The 15,460-nt window shown below is 39.6% G+C and overlaps 1 protein-coding gene across 1 annotated transcript in view; it reads right to left on the reverse strand.

Moving 5' to 3' along the window:
- itgav (integrin, alpha V) overlaps positions 1 to 15,460 on the reverse strand; it is a 120,240-nt gene that overhangs the window by 72,985 nt on the left and 31,795 nt on the right. Inside the window, exons 3-4 of the mRNA XM_048534142.2 lie at positions 6,673 to 6,764; positions 722 to 836 (exon numbers count right to left, since the gene is read on the reverse strand). Coding sequence (XP_048390099.1) covers positions 722 to 836; positions 6,673 to 6,764 — 207 coding nt within the window. The remainder of the gene's footprint in view (positions 1 to 721; positions 837 to 6,672; positions 6,765 to 15,460) is intronic.

Below are 15,460 nucleotides of genomic sequence, written 5' to 3' on the forward strand. Positions count from 1 at the left end.
TTAACTGTGTTTCAATGACTGTTTCAAGTCAGCTCCCATAAGACGGATGAGTGGGAACAAGATGGGCAAAAACTAACAAAAAAAGTATACCCCACACCCACTGCCCTCCATCACTGCAGCTAACTGTTACAAATGGATGCCATGTTGATTTCTTGCACTGACAAGTTCAAGAGCCTCAGTTATTCACCAGTTATTTTTCATACAAAGAATAACTTCTATTAGCCCAAAATACACACTTTATTTTCCAACATTTTGAATCCATGGGCCATTACAAATTTTCAAGACAATATATTAAGCAGAAAATACAAGCAAGACAGTTGGAAGAGAAAACTTACACTGAAATGTGACGTCCCATTAGGAGGTTTTGTTTTGCATGTGGTTTCCAGCCACTGATACTGATGGAAAATTATTGTCTATGCGCTCCTGAATTTCTAAAGGAGCTGCTGACAGAATGGCTCGCCTCAATCATGCATTGGACCTCAAAGCCTTATCTTCAGAAGATTCAACAAGTAATAAAGCGTTGCTAGTGTTTAAAAAAGTTCCCATTCACTAGAAATATAACAATAAAAATGTCTCTGACCAGCTTTTGAGATTGGCTTTAATAAAGGATCCTCTTCAACTTCTCAAACAGGTTTGGTGTTTATGCAATGATAGACAATCAGCTATTGAATTCTAAAGTAGTATCCATGAAGGTGTAGTGAAAAGCCATCCTCCAACTAACCTGATCGACATGGTGCATATTCCACTATTTTTTCCCCATCTGCAAGGAAGCAGGTACCCACTGGTTCACGCTCTTGGCGACTTAAGGTTCTCCAATGATAACGAGGAGCGCAAGCCTGAATAAGCACAAATATTACTGAAGGCTAGGACACTCCAACACTTCATTATCAATAAGCTGAGCAACATCCGACTTTAGGGTCTTAACTTGAATATTACACAGCAGTAATTCTAAGTGGAAACACTAGACAGCAGAATACTTTAAAATATTTTTACAAGCAAATGCATGCCACAGAAAGGAAACCACCTCAACTACAAGGCAACAATGTATTTTCTTTAAATGATTTATCTTCCTCCAAAAGGCACTATTACTGATGGGGTAAGCGAGAAGTACTGAAATCTATGTTCCCTTCTTACTGTCTGTAAACAGTAGTCTTTTGAAAAGGAAGATGTGTATATTTCCTCACCTAAGAGTGCATGGGCAATTTCAATAGCCAGCAATAGAGGTGTTTCTCTATTTTTAATAAAGAAGATTATGTACCCATATGCTCATCCCAAGAATCTAATGCTGTGTCACTCATTGTCACAATTACATATAAACACACTCAAGGAATATCAGTTGAACAGAATAGTGTGCAGTTGCAAGTTTAAACTGAGTTACTCATAACCCAAGGGATTGGCCTGATCTAGAAAAGCCCCTCTTTGATGAATAAGATGCCTAAACAGTTAATGTGTAGTTTAGGGAGATAACTTACCACGAGTCATAAAATATTCAATTTCCAAATATGGTGCTGGCATTAAGTTGAATGACTACTGCCTGGTTTATTGTTTTATGGTTTGAAGACATTTCCGTCTTTGGTTGGGAGATGCATGCAGTTATCAAAATGATATTCAAGTAAGCAAATAGGTTTTAGGAGGTCTCAGGAGTTAAGTACTTACATCTGCAATGTAGTTTATTGTCGTTCTAATACAGTGGAGCTAGTTTTGAATTCAACAAAAGATAGAAAATAGGAGCAGAAGGAGCTGTTGCCCTACAAGTCCCCGACAATGTCTCCAGATCTCATGAAGTCTCATGGCATCAGGCTAAACAAAGTCAAAAGGCAAGGAAACCTTGTGTGGATAACCCGCTAACATCCCCACTTCAGCTGATTAATCAGGACTCCTCAATGCTAAACAGCAATTGGAAGAAGACTGAAGGCAGTAATAACACTAATATACTCTGGATGGGAGACTTCAATATCACCAAGAGTGGCTCGGTAATTCCAACACTGAACTAACTGAACGCGTCCCAAGAAGCGGAGCTGTTAGACTGCATCTACTGCAGTTGACAAAGAAAACAGCATGTGGAAAATCTACTTGACAATGTCCTCACCAATCTACCACCAATTGTTTAATTCCAAATTTCACTGAATTCAAATTTCACTGTGGAACCCATGTCTCCACAGCATTAGCTTGCGTTGCTACAAGTCCATTATCACTATGCCAACAGCACTCCCACTTACAAGAAGTCAAGTCACAAGTCAGCAGGACTCCTTTGACGCACCTTCCAAACCAATAACTTCTAATGACTAGAAGATGAAGGGCAGCAGATACATGGAAACAAGCAGGTAGATAAAAAGGAGCCAGTAATTATAATACATTTGAATTTCCAAAAAGTGTTGTACTGGGTCCTGCACATAAATTTGCCGCATAATGTAAAAGTTGGTGTTGGGAATAGCATATTAATGTGGAGAAAGGATTGGCTAATGAATAGAAGACAGAGTTGATGTAAAGGGGATATTTTCAATCTGTAATTTGAGCTGTTTTGGTGATTCTTGAATTTGCTAAAGTTTAATGGTGATACACAGGGTGAGAGCTGGAGGCACAATTATTTATAATATATATTATGACTGGGATGGCAGATGAGAATATACTATTGCCGAGTTTGCAGACAACACAAAAATAGTTGTGAAAGCAAGTTTGACTAAAACACAAAAGCCATACCACGAGATATGACGACACCTTAAGGGAATGGACAAAAACTTGGCAAATTGAATATAAGGTAGGTAAACATGGCTGGAAGATTAGAAGAACTGAAATAGTATTTTAATGGAAGAAGGTAGCAGCACAGAGAGATTAGAGGTTCCTTGTACATGCTTCCAAGTTCATCAGGTAATAAGGAAGGCAAATGGAATGTTGGCCTTTATTTGAAAGGGAATGGAGTATTAAAAATAGGGAGGTTTCAGTAAAACTACACTAAGCGTTAGTCAGACCATGCCTGGAATACTCGGAATAGTTTTGGGTCTCTTATCTAAAAGGAAAGATAAGCTGGTATTGAACAGTCCAGAGAAGATTCGCACGGTTATCCTGGGCATGGTGGGGAGGGGGAGAGGGTGGCAGATTTTCTGATGAGGAGAGGCTTAGTTTGTAGCTATTGAAATTTAGACGAGTGAAAGGATACCTTATTGACATGTACAAGGTTCTGAGGTGGGTTGACAAGGTCGATGTGGAGAGTTTGGTTCCCTCTCTAGGAGCGAGGGCAATATACAGTGAAAGGGATCACTCACTTAAGACAGAGATGGGGAGGACATTTTCTCTCCAAGGATGACGAAACTGAAATTCTTTACTGATTAAGGCTGTCAAGACTAGTCATTGCGTATTTTAAAAGCCGAAATAGAGTTAGAATCAGTAGGAAATTCATGGGCAACAGTGATAAGGCAGAAAAAAGTGAAGCTGAGGATTATTAAATCAGCCACAATGTCACAGAATGGCAGGAGACTTGGTGGCCAGAATGGATCACTTCTGTTCCTATATCTTATGGGAATACCACCACCTGCAGGTTCCCCTCAAAGCAACAGAATACCCTTATTTGGAACTACATGGCTGTCCCTCCACTGTCGCTGGGTCAAATTCCTGGAACTCACTTTCTAACAGTACCATCCCTACCTCCCAAGGATTGAAGTGGTCTAAGAAGGGAGCTCACCACTAACTTCTCCAGGGCAATTAGGGATGGGTAATAAATGCTGGTATAGCCCATGACCACATCACAGGGATTTTTTGTTTTTAAAAAGCTTTTGCTCTGTTTTGCTGTTGCCATGTAGACTCAGAAGCATTTCCTCTGTAGCCCCATACTTAGTACCTTTTGCACAAAAAGGTCACATTACCCCTTTGGCCCCCATGGAAGTGCCACAAACTTTAGCAAATTGAAGAATCACCAAAACATCTCAAAGCTCATGTCAAATGTTACTTCCAGACAGTTTGTCGTAGAAAGAATCCCAAAAACCTTATCTTCGCTGTAAGCTGGGTGCACAGCTCTTTAAATAATACTACACTGTAAATTCTAGATTCATGCTTTTGTTCGCAGTCTGAACAGCAAAGAAGCTGTCTACACAGGTATTGACCAAATTTGGAAATCTGGCATCGTATCAGCCAATGGTGCTGTGTGATGTCAAGCTACTGTCTATTCAAAGCTTTCCAGCCTATGCAATGGATGCACATACTTGGACCCTTCTTCTCATAGCAATGTGGCATAAGCTACTGGGAAAGCAACTGGCTGCTCACAACTGACTGGTGCAGTGTCACCATAATGTTGCAACATTGTGCCATTTGTCCTCACAAGGGGCAGTGTGATGCTAAAGTAAGGTATGTTTGTGGCAGGGGAATTTTCAAGGGCGCGGACAAGCAGGGTTACATTGTCTTACGCACAACCTGTCATGGATCTAATAACAGGAAGACTGCTCAGCTATGTTGTAATAGCAAAATGAAAAGGATAATTCACTTCATTAGTCTCTTCCCAAACGTTTTGGAGGTAAATGAGTCATTGATAATTCCATCGAAAGCCACCTACACATTCCTGTTCAGTTTCAGTTCCGCCAGATCCATCTGGACTCCAGCTTTAACCCAAACACAGAAGCAAGAGCTGAATTCTGAGAAATTAGAGTAGCTGCCCATAACTTAATGGCATCATTGCTCTCAGTTTGACATTCAGACTGATCCAAGCGAACAGTGATCAAAATCTTCACTGACAAAGAAAAAACAATTGACAGTTCTGGAATTGATCATTGCAGCTCCAGTACCTGACTTCAGAAGTTTCTCAGAGAAGCATCCTCAACTTTGATTTGTGATATATTTTAGTACGATATTCCCTCCAAAGATTGGGAATGAAGCTGTTATCTGACAACACCATTCTATTCACAATTCCTTCGAAAAATGAAAATTCCATGCCAGCCTACGGCAGATCTAATAAGTGACAAGTCATAGTCACGCCCATTACGAACAATCTCTATTAAGAAATACCACAATTGTCTGGTAAATATCCATGATGCCACTAGGAATCTCACACCCATCCCAAATCAATATCCTGGGGAATACCAGTGGCCAGAAATAGGATGAAAGATATCAACAAAATTATTAGAACAGATATAGAGAAGCAAGATGCTCTATTTTGAACATTTCAACTATGGACCCAATCATTATCCTCCCTCCAAAACCTCTTCGCCACTTGCAAGATGGGATAATTTATGGCTAATAACTGAGGTGGAATTCACTTACATACTTTAATGTAAATATAGAACTTCCTGCCACAGTGTTGAAGCAGAAGGGATGGGTTTTCTTTGTATTTGTGAAGGAGCAAGTTGAAAATAGGAGTGAAGCTTAAGAAGTAGGAATTAGAATGGTAAGTGAATTGAATAGAGTATAAACGCCAACATAAAGCAGTCTCATCATAGTTCCTGTAATTCTGCATCTTAACACATCCAGATGGAATAACAGGTAAGCAACTGAACACCTTCCAAAGACAGAATTGATGATCAATCAGCACCACTGCCACTAGACTCAACATCAACTTCCACCCACCCACACCTGCATTACTGCAACTGTAGTATGTTCTATTTTTAGGGTGCACTTCAAAGTTCCTCTTTATTTTCATTCACAGGACGTTGGTTCATTGGCTGGCCAGCATTTATTGTCCATCCCTACTTATCCTAAAGGGTAATAGTGAACAAGATTGGTTTTTCTGACAATCGGTGATGGATTCATGGCCATCATTTGACTCTTAACTCATGATTTTTTTGGTTTATTTCAAATTCCACCATGTGCCATGGTGGGAATTGAAACTGGATCCCCAGAACATATCCTGAGTCTTTAGACTAACTGTCCAGCAATAACACAACTAGGTGTCACATTCCCATCACTTCTATGGTATCTACCGCACTGAGTATCATCTTCCCAAAGTCATAATCCATTGACATGCATGTAAGCCATCATTCTGCCATGATCAACGGATAAATATCCTCATATTTCATCCATATTACCATCATTTCACAAACACTTCAGCAAAGAGTTGCAGCACATCAAGATAATAGCTCACTACTGCCTTCTCAGGACAACTAGTGATGATTCAAAAATATGGACATGCCACCCACACACAATGATCCCAAGATTAACCCTAATTAAATTCTCAGTTATAGTGGCAATAAGTGAATGGAATGGAATATCAAGCAGGAATCCTACTGATGATTTTTATTGAATGATATGTGTTGACATATATCTCGATGTGAAAAATGCCCCTCCTGTCCTGCCTGTATGATTGAAGGTATTATTTTTCTCATTTAGTCTCGTGTAAATCATTTAGACATCAGATGGTGTCTGGCGTCCTCAAAAACTGTATGTGAGCAGCAAAGTATAATGGTGAAGGATAAGGTGGATGACAGAAGGTAAGTCAATCAGAAGGAGGAGGGAAGCTTTAACTTCAAAATCACTTTCAAATAATTCTAAAGTTCTAATATAACTTTTAAATTAATTAAGCCCCAATGCTTTACACAACTTCTCAGATGCCAGTGCAGTTTAACAGCATCACTTGCCATAAATAATCTTTATTTTAAATGTAACTAAGAACAGGAGTTAAGCAATGGTTAAGAAATTTCAGGTGTACATAAACATTCAATAGTAACACTATCAAATGAATGCCTCACTCACCAGAATTTTGTTGCCCTGAGTTCTCACAGATGCTCCAAACCATTGATAGGATTTAAATTCCAGCAGATCATCTGGGCCTAGAAATCTGTTACCTGCAGGAATATAAATACATATATATATTATGTTTAGAAGTCATTGAAATTCTTGTGCATGATATCGAAACTCAAAATTCCCTCCATGGTTATGAACTTTACAGGTAATCCAAAAGGACAACTTTATATTTAAGGATACAACATCTTTAATTATTTTATTCCAGAAAATTGGTGTTGCGCACCACAACCTAAACATCATGAGACACATCACAGAGGCGTTTCAAAAAAGAGACATTAAGACAGATGAACAGTCAAAGGCTTTATCCAAGAGGTATGTTCTAGTGACTAAGGAATGGTGGAGGGATTGAAATTGGAGACTTGGGAATATCTTAGATTTATTTATTTACTTGTCACGTGTACTAAGTATAGGAATACATAAGTACAGTGAAAAGTGTACAAAGTCGCCATTCACTGGTGCCCACCTGGTCATAAAAACCAGAATTAAGAGATTTATCAGGACCAAAAGGTAAGCAAGAAATGCCCAGATCTCAGAAGCCCAAGTTCCATCTCCACAAAAGTAGGACACCCAGGAGGCTGCCGCCGCCACCATGTGAAAGATCCAGTCTTGCTCCTGCTGCCGCTGCCTCACCGGCCCGCTCTCGCCACCGTTGCTGCCACTCTGGCCCATGCTCGATCTGCCATCACTACAGGACATGGCCAGTGTGCTTAGCTCCTGCCATGCATTTACTAGTCACAATCAGACTCCTTGAGCTAGTAGTTAGACGGGCTGGCCGGGGTGGGGTGGGGGGGGGAGGTGGAAGTATTACTACAGAGAGGTGAGAGAAGAGAAAAAAAAAGGGAACCGGCGAGCAGAGTAGAGCTCTGATTGCAGCGACTTACCCTGCTGCCATCTTACTGGACAGAGCTTGGAGGGCGGCAGGTATCTTGGACAGATGGGAGGAGATTACAGAATTATATAGGGACCACTCCATACAGGGATTTGAAAATAAGAATGAGAATTTAAAACTCAAGGTACTATTTAATCAAGAGCAAATGCAGGTCAGCAAGTATGAAGATGATGGACGAATAGCATTTGGTGCACTTTAGGACATGGGGAAATGTTTGGATGACTTCAGGTTTATGGCAGGTAGAACAGGAGAGGCTCAGAAAGAGTGTATGAAATCTGGGGACCATAAAGGCATACTTAGCAGAAGAATTGAAGCATGGGCAGAGATAGCTGTCATGGATTTCAAAATTGGTGGTCTTAAGAGACCACATAGAGGCATGATTGAATGCTCATCTCAGATTCAAATACAACACTATGAACAGATCATCCTCAGACAGGTGCCAAGGAGAGGATGGATGCAGAGTTTGTGTCTTCCCAATATTTAAATGGATGAAACTTCTACTTCTTCTGTCCAGTACTGGATGTCAGAAAGGCAGTCTCACAATTCACAATTCAGAGAAAGAGGGAGTGGTTGGGTGGCGGGCGATAGAAAGCTGGCAGCTTTCAGCATACATGTGGAAAGACTGTTGTGTTTATAGATGATGTCATGGAGGATGATGTAGATAAGAAATTGGAAGGGTCTAAGGTTAGGTCCTTGAAGGAGGCACGGACGTTAATGGTTCAGGAGCATGTCAAGAAGTCATTATAGCTGGCTCACTGCCTATGATTGGATAGTTAAGAATGGAACCAGGCCAACCCGGTCACTCACAGCTGCACAACAAAAGAGGATGTTGTTGGAACTGGACCGTGTGATTAACCGTGCCAAAAGCTATAGAAAGGACAAGATGGGCAAGGAGGGATAGCTTAGTTCTGTCCAGTGCTAAATTATTGCTGCTATTTTAAGAATGCCTCTAAAAGGCAGCCAATGCTATTCATGATTCATTTAGAACAGTTCACAAGCCTATTCTCAATGCCCCATAAAAACATCCTTATGGTTACCTGGGGCAAAGTAAGTAATTCAACATAGCATTTATTTTAGACAAAACTGTCTCAGTGTAATCTTGAAACCATCTCAGCCTATAAACCTTCTAATATATTTCAAGTAAAATGATTTAGCAATAAATTTTGTTAGTAGAATGCTAAAATTTACAGGATACACCTGATTCTAGTGAGAAAAGGCAGAAAACACAAATTGCCAAAAGTAACAAATTTTAACATCATGCAGTAAAATAGAAAACCCCCATTGATAACTAAAAATAGACCACGGCCCATACAAAAGACTGCTTTTTAGATTTTAGCCAACCACATAGAGGCACGACTTTGTATTGTCATCCTGTGTAAATGATACTATCCTACAAATTATAACAGGCAACTGAAGCAACAATGAAAAATACAAATCCAAGAGACAAAAACACTAAATACAATGATATTAGATTTGAAAAGTTGCAATAAAGAAGAAAAATAATTATAGCGTTCAGTAAATATTTTAAAATCAGTCATTTTGTTGCTATTACTAAACATTCAATCAGGATCTGCACTTAAAGCAATCCTCAATAGACTTCAGTAACTTGATGACATCATTCGGCAATCAAGCCTCAATTCACAACTTACAAATGGCCCTGTTAGTTTAATTTTGACTGCCAAAGATTAACAATTCTTGGCATGAACTGAAGCTATCTAAACCATAGTATTTTGATCCTTCAAGTCTTGACAAACTACTTACATGACTATTTTAACCTCCTCCCTACACAGTATTTTTATAGTCCTCATCACTAATGTTTACTGTAATTGTTTTGCTGATCACTAAAAAACAAAGGATTAATAGTGCCACGCTATCAAAAACTCACCTTTGAGAGGATATTCCAAATTTAAGTAGTTGCTTATCCTGTCACTTTTATAGTTTACCTGCCTTGGCTACCAATTTTCTAACTCCCATCAGGAATGGCATTCCACATTAAGCAGAGGTTCACCTGCACATCTGCCAATGTAAAACCGCATCCCTAAACCAGCCCAGTTAGTCCCCTCCCCCCACTGCACCACACAACCAGCCCAGCTCTTCCCCTCCACCCACTGCATCCCAAAACCAGTCCAACCTGTCTCTGCCTCCCTAACCTGTTCTTCCTCTCACCCATCCCTTCCTCCCACCCCAAGCCGCACCCCCAGCTACCTACTAACCTCATCCCACCTCCTTGACCTGTCCGTCTTCCCTGGACTGACCTATCCCCTCCCTACCTCCCCACCTATACTCTCTCCACCTATCTTCTTTTCTCTCCATCTTTGGTCCGCCTCCCCCTCTCTCCCTATTTATTCCAGTACCCTCTCCCCATCCCCCTCTCTGATGAAGGGTCTAGGCCCGAAACGTCAGCTTTTGTGCTCCTGAGATGCTGCTTGGCCTGCTGTGTTCATCCAGCCTCATTTCATTATCTAGGAAGTGTTAACTTGCTGCTTTATTGTAATTCCAGGATGTGCTCCAGTATTACACCCAAATTACTACCTTCTCATTGTTTGTGATAGTAAATATTGGAATCCTATCCAATCCAACTTTCACATATCCCAACTTCCCACATGGACTGTGCAATATGGAGTGGAAACTCCAGTTAGCATTCATTATCAGTGAAGAAGAAAGTAGAGTATTGGTAGCGCAACCACCTGCTTAAGGATCAGCTGTCAACAGACTTGGAGTCTAAAGTGGAAATTCTCTAGTCTGTGCGGTTGTCCTGGATAAAATCACTAGGACTCTTATTGAGTGAAGACTGTGTTTTTGAGCATTTAGATAAATAGATGAAGCATCCGTTTGTCAACATTTAATCTTATTGAGGTTCCCCATTTTCTTAGATGGATTTGTGCCAAGTTATTTAAGGTATACTTGCTTCACGTGAGATGTTTTGAATTTTCTTTTAGAGGTATAAGTAATTCTGCTTGTAGTAAAGGAATGCTTGGTTTTCAATAAGATTTACACCTTTTCACCTCTGATACAAGGCTCCAGCTTGCAAAGGAACTTATTGTTTTTTTCAGCCAATTGGTGGTTTTAAAACATGAATCCTTAAGAATGCTTGATCTGAACAATCTCTGGAATATTTTAATGGCTTTTATGAATTATGGAAAATCCCTTTAATCAGCACTAAATTTAGGTCTAATTTCACATCACACAGTTAAAAGGTACAATATTTTCAATGTGGACAAAGGAACAGAGGGGTTTTATTTGTGACCTCCAGAATCATGGACTCATTACTCTTAAAAAAATGTACAGACGATTTCTTGATATCCTGAGGATCTTAACCTGCAACCCATAATAACAACTTCGATTTCTTCCACAGACAGGAATGGCATTTTGGCATTCTCCTGATTACGAATGACATCAAGTGGTTAATAATTATGTCAGGATCATGCAGACATAAATTCAACACAGTTAACATTTCAGGTTGATGAACTTTCTTCAGTTCTGAAGGAAGGTAATTGACCTGTAAGAGCTTTTGAACTCTACAGAAGCTCAATGCCCAGCTGAATATTTGCAAAATTTCCTGCCTTTATTTCAGATTTTCAGCTTTTGCAGTTTAGTTTTGCACAGATATCGTGATTCAGGGACAAAAACAGAAGTTGCTATAAAAGCTCAGCAGGTCTGGTAGCATCTGTGAAGAAAAAAATCAGAGTTAACATTTCGGGTCTGGTGACTCTTCCTCCGAAGGCGTTTCAATGGATTTAGGATTGCGTTTCAATGGATTTTCACAAAAAATTCCACACGAATTAGAATCTTGTGGGCTTTAAAAGTTATCTTAACACTGAGCATATCCCTTTCAGATGATGGAACATGCTCATTCAGTATTCGGAAGTTTGATCCGAAGTATATGCTCAGTGAGAAAATTAGCGCCTGTCTTTTACTGTCAAAAGTTTTTTCCTGAACTATAATTTGAGCATTATCAGCATTTGAATTTGCAAGTTCTGAAACTCTGTTTACGCCACATGCTTAAGACGTGTTTTCTGATTAATGTGAACCCTCAGTTATAATTTGACCACTTCTCTACTCCATTCCCACCTGCATCAGTGATTGTCTCAGTATACGCTCAAACAGAATTCAAGACACAACAGGTATTGAAAGTAAATCATCAAACATTCTTTTCTACTTTGTCTGGGCATGTTGGAATCTGCTCGGTCATTGAAAACCACACTGAAAACACAAGTTCCACTGCGATTTTTAAAAATTAGCTATATTTAAATACAAATTACATCTTTTGTACTCTAGTTTTATTGTTCTCTTGCAATCCTCATGGATGAGCAAATTGACCAAATAGCCCCAAATAACTTTATTTTGACCAAGATTTGACTTGTTGTAACGTTTACACTCAAGTAAGATCAAAATGCAAACAATATTTGAAATAAGATAAAATTTCACATTAAATAGTCGATACAAAAAGACACCTTATGCAACCTTAAGCACAGCCAGCACTCTCCACACAAATGTGGCCCCAAGAGCAAGTGCATACACTTTTCAACTCAGCCTCTGACAGTGGGATCTCTCAATTTCTCTCTCAAAAGGTTTAGCCCTTGACTCATATCCATGGGCAACTGTATTTTAAAATGAGGCAGGGCACAAAATATTCTCCCTAGTCTATCAATGACTATCTTGGAGGATTACTTGATTATTGTGATATAATTTTTCCCCTACTTCTTCCATTATTAGATAATACAATCATATTGTGGCATTACCTTTTGTATTTGTTTTGAAAAGTAGGATACTTGGATTTGCACAGAAACTGTATAAGGAGAATTTATCAACATCTTCTGTAATTATCAAACCCATTAAACTTAAAGCCTCATCATACAAGAAAAGCATTAGTTTCATATCTAAATTGGCACAAAGCAAACATAAGTTAGCAAAGAGTTTGGTTCAAAATACTTGATATACATCTACACACAGGTGAGCTTACAGTAATGAATTTCCATCCTATGGGATTAGACAGTTACTACCAATTTTACCATATCTCAGAACTCAAATGCAGGTTTAAATTTAACAATTAACAGTGTTCTAGCAATAACCTCCACTACAATCATCTCCAAAGAACAGCATTTAAACATATGTAGCCTTAAGTTCAAGATATTTATTCATCAATACTTCAGAGATTTCAAATTTTTCTTGTTCCTAATTAGCTGAATGTTGCTTTGTTGGCAGGTTTGAGACTGTGCTTTTACCATTTCACTTAGCAGCCTCCCTCTCACTCCCACGTCTCCCTGCAGCCTTCCAACCCTCCACTGTCTCCTACTAGCAGCCTTGCAGCCATCCGCACCTTCTGTAATACTCTTAAAAAGCTACCCCATCCCCACTACCACCCAAAATTGGCAAAAAGGCTTCTTCCAACTGTGATTATCCCACCCAGCTCTGGCAAAAGAATCACAGGCATGCTCAGTGCCGGCATTTACATATCGAGCTTCTCTCTGCTTTGGCAATCACTAATTACATCTCTGACATGATTAGTGTAGATCTCAGCAATGAGTTGAGGAGTAAAGTATCTGTGATTGAAGGAGCAGCTCCTCATTCTAGCTTATGGGGAAGTGGGGAGACAGCTTTTCCCTGACTGGTTATTTCTAGGATTGAAATTCCCAAGACAATTTAGGAATTGCAAGGGTAGACAGTACAGTATTTTTTTTCCCCTCAATTGACCTATTTTTCTAATTAACCTGTTCAGAGATGTTAATACATACTTCTGCAGCAGGTGGGGCTGGAACCAGTCCAGGGGTAGGGGTGGGCATCTAAAATTGGCACAAGACAACCATCATAAGTTGATGAAAGGTTTTGTTCAAAACACATCTACATACAAAAAGCCTTCACCCAACTCACAATGTCTGCAGACTGGTGAGATTAGAGCTTATGCATTTTCATCCCACACAAACAGGCTGGGCACCCCTGTGTATTCAGAGCATGGATCCAAGGTTCTCAGATGTGATAAACACTGACACGGTACAAAGCTATGAACACACTCTCACTTGTGCAATGTCTGCCCTGATAGTGTAACTTTCCAGAGCTCTTTTTCACCAAATCAATTATCAATATCTAATTCACAATCTAGACCTCTGATACAAAAGCCGAAATCTTTTAGTCTTCAATTTGGAGACCAGGTATATGACTGAAGTTGTGCATCAAGGAGTCCTGGTGGGTGAATTTATGTGGGAATTGCCAAGAAAGACTACATTTCCTATGAATGATTTGCCTGCTCCATGGAACTCTCTAGAACAATCTCTAACTTTGAGATTTGAGACCTCAGGGAACGCTGGACTGATTAAAACATGGTCTATCACCTGAGTATTTCCACAACTGACCCACCCAACTTCCAACTCACAACTGAGCTATTCAGTTGCTTTTTCAATTCAGTCCATTTTAGCTTAGTCATACATTGCTTCATGAAATAACTGCAAGGAGGCAGTTATCCCATCACCAAATCATCCCTTATTTACACGTGCACAGTACATAGGCCTTGATCAGACAGTTCAGAGTCAGACCCTAGAATGAAGAGACTCTCTGAATCTCCTGTTTTTATATGTGAGCCAAGACTCCCCTCATTGTCCAGGTTAACAGCTCCAATATCGGATCTGTCTTTGGATCCACCTGATCCTCACTGCAATCACTACACTTCCCTAAGTGCTTCTAAAATTCTATTGCTTTTCTTTCTGCTCAGGAGAATGCTGATTTTTTTTGTATAGAGTGTGGCTTGCTGCTAAATGCTGCAGAATTTCTTGACCCTTCATCTGCGCGCTGATGCCTTTTGTTCTCTTTGTGTTTGCCAGCCGTAATGCTTTTTGTGTTTAGTTCCTGTTGTTACTGCATCCAGGTCAAGGTTTGCCAAGTCAAACAGACAAGTATTTCTTATCCAAAAAATTTCCAAACTTTTACAAAAAGGTCATAACAAATATGTTGAAAAACAATTATTGATTTGGTAGACAATTTAAGAACAAATTTTACACCTTCCTTACTGTACTGTACTGTTTTTGGGTAAAATATCAAAACACTTACTTAATAAAATTACTCATCCATCAGGAATGTTAGCTCTTTCAAGAAACTCACCAATGTACTATGAGAAAAATAGAGCAAACAAAAAGGACAGGATGTTCAACATGTGCTGACCAACTCCACCCTCGAAGTAAAACCACTTTAAAAGGATCCTCGTGCTTTTATTTCCTGACGAGGGATGGCAACAGCTGTTTACTTGCTACTGACTAACTTACTTTCATTCGTTAGCACTAACTGATAAAATCCTTCTATTTTCAGGACTTCCAGGGCTCCACACATTTCAAGTTCGTATTCAACTTTGGAAGTTACCGTTGAATTTGTTTCCAAAAACCTTCCAGGCAACATATTCCAGGTAAGGATACCAACCTTTTGCCAGGATTCTCATGAGGGTTCACCAACTTCAAGTTAAGCAGAATCTTATGGATTGAAGATTTTTTTGACGGAACATTAGGCATACACTTTATTTAGCAACCCTACCTTACAGGCAACAGGCCTTCTAGGGAAGTTTTCAGTAACAGCTATTTAAAAAGGCACCTTCAGCGTTGGCATTCCATTAAATGCAATGGGTAGAAGGAAGAGTGAATGGCAATTGAGGGTGCAGTATTTAAAAGAGTCCGAGCAGTACATGTAATGTCAGATCTGGGCATTGTAAATAGTAAATCTTCAGAAATGTGTGTCCAATGTAGCTAGATGCCTGTCGGGAAAGTAGGTATCACGTATCCAGCATCACAGATATCAATCTTCAGCCAAATAGATTCACTCCATGTAATATCAAGAAACAGTTGGAGGCACTGGATACTGCAAAGGCTA

Source organism: Stegostoma tigrinum, chromosome 7, assembly GCF_030684315.1.
Source record: "Stegostoma tigrinum isolate sSteTig4 chromosome 7, sSteTig4.hap1, whole genome shotgun sequence".
In the NCBI taxonomy this organism is placed as follows: Eukaryota; Metazoa; Chordata; class Chondrichthyes; order Orectolobiformes; family Stegostomatidae; genus Stegostoma; species Stegostoma tigrinum.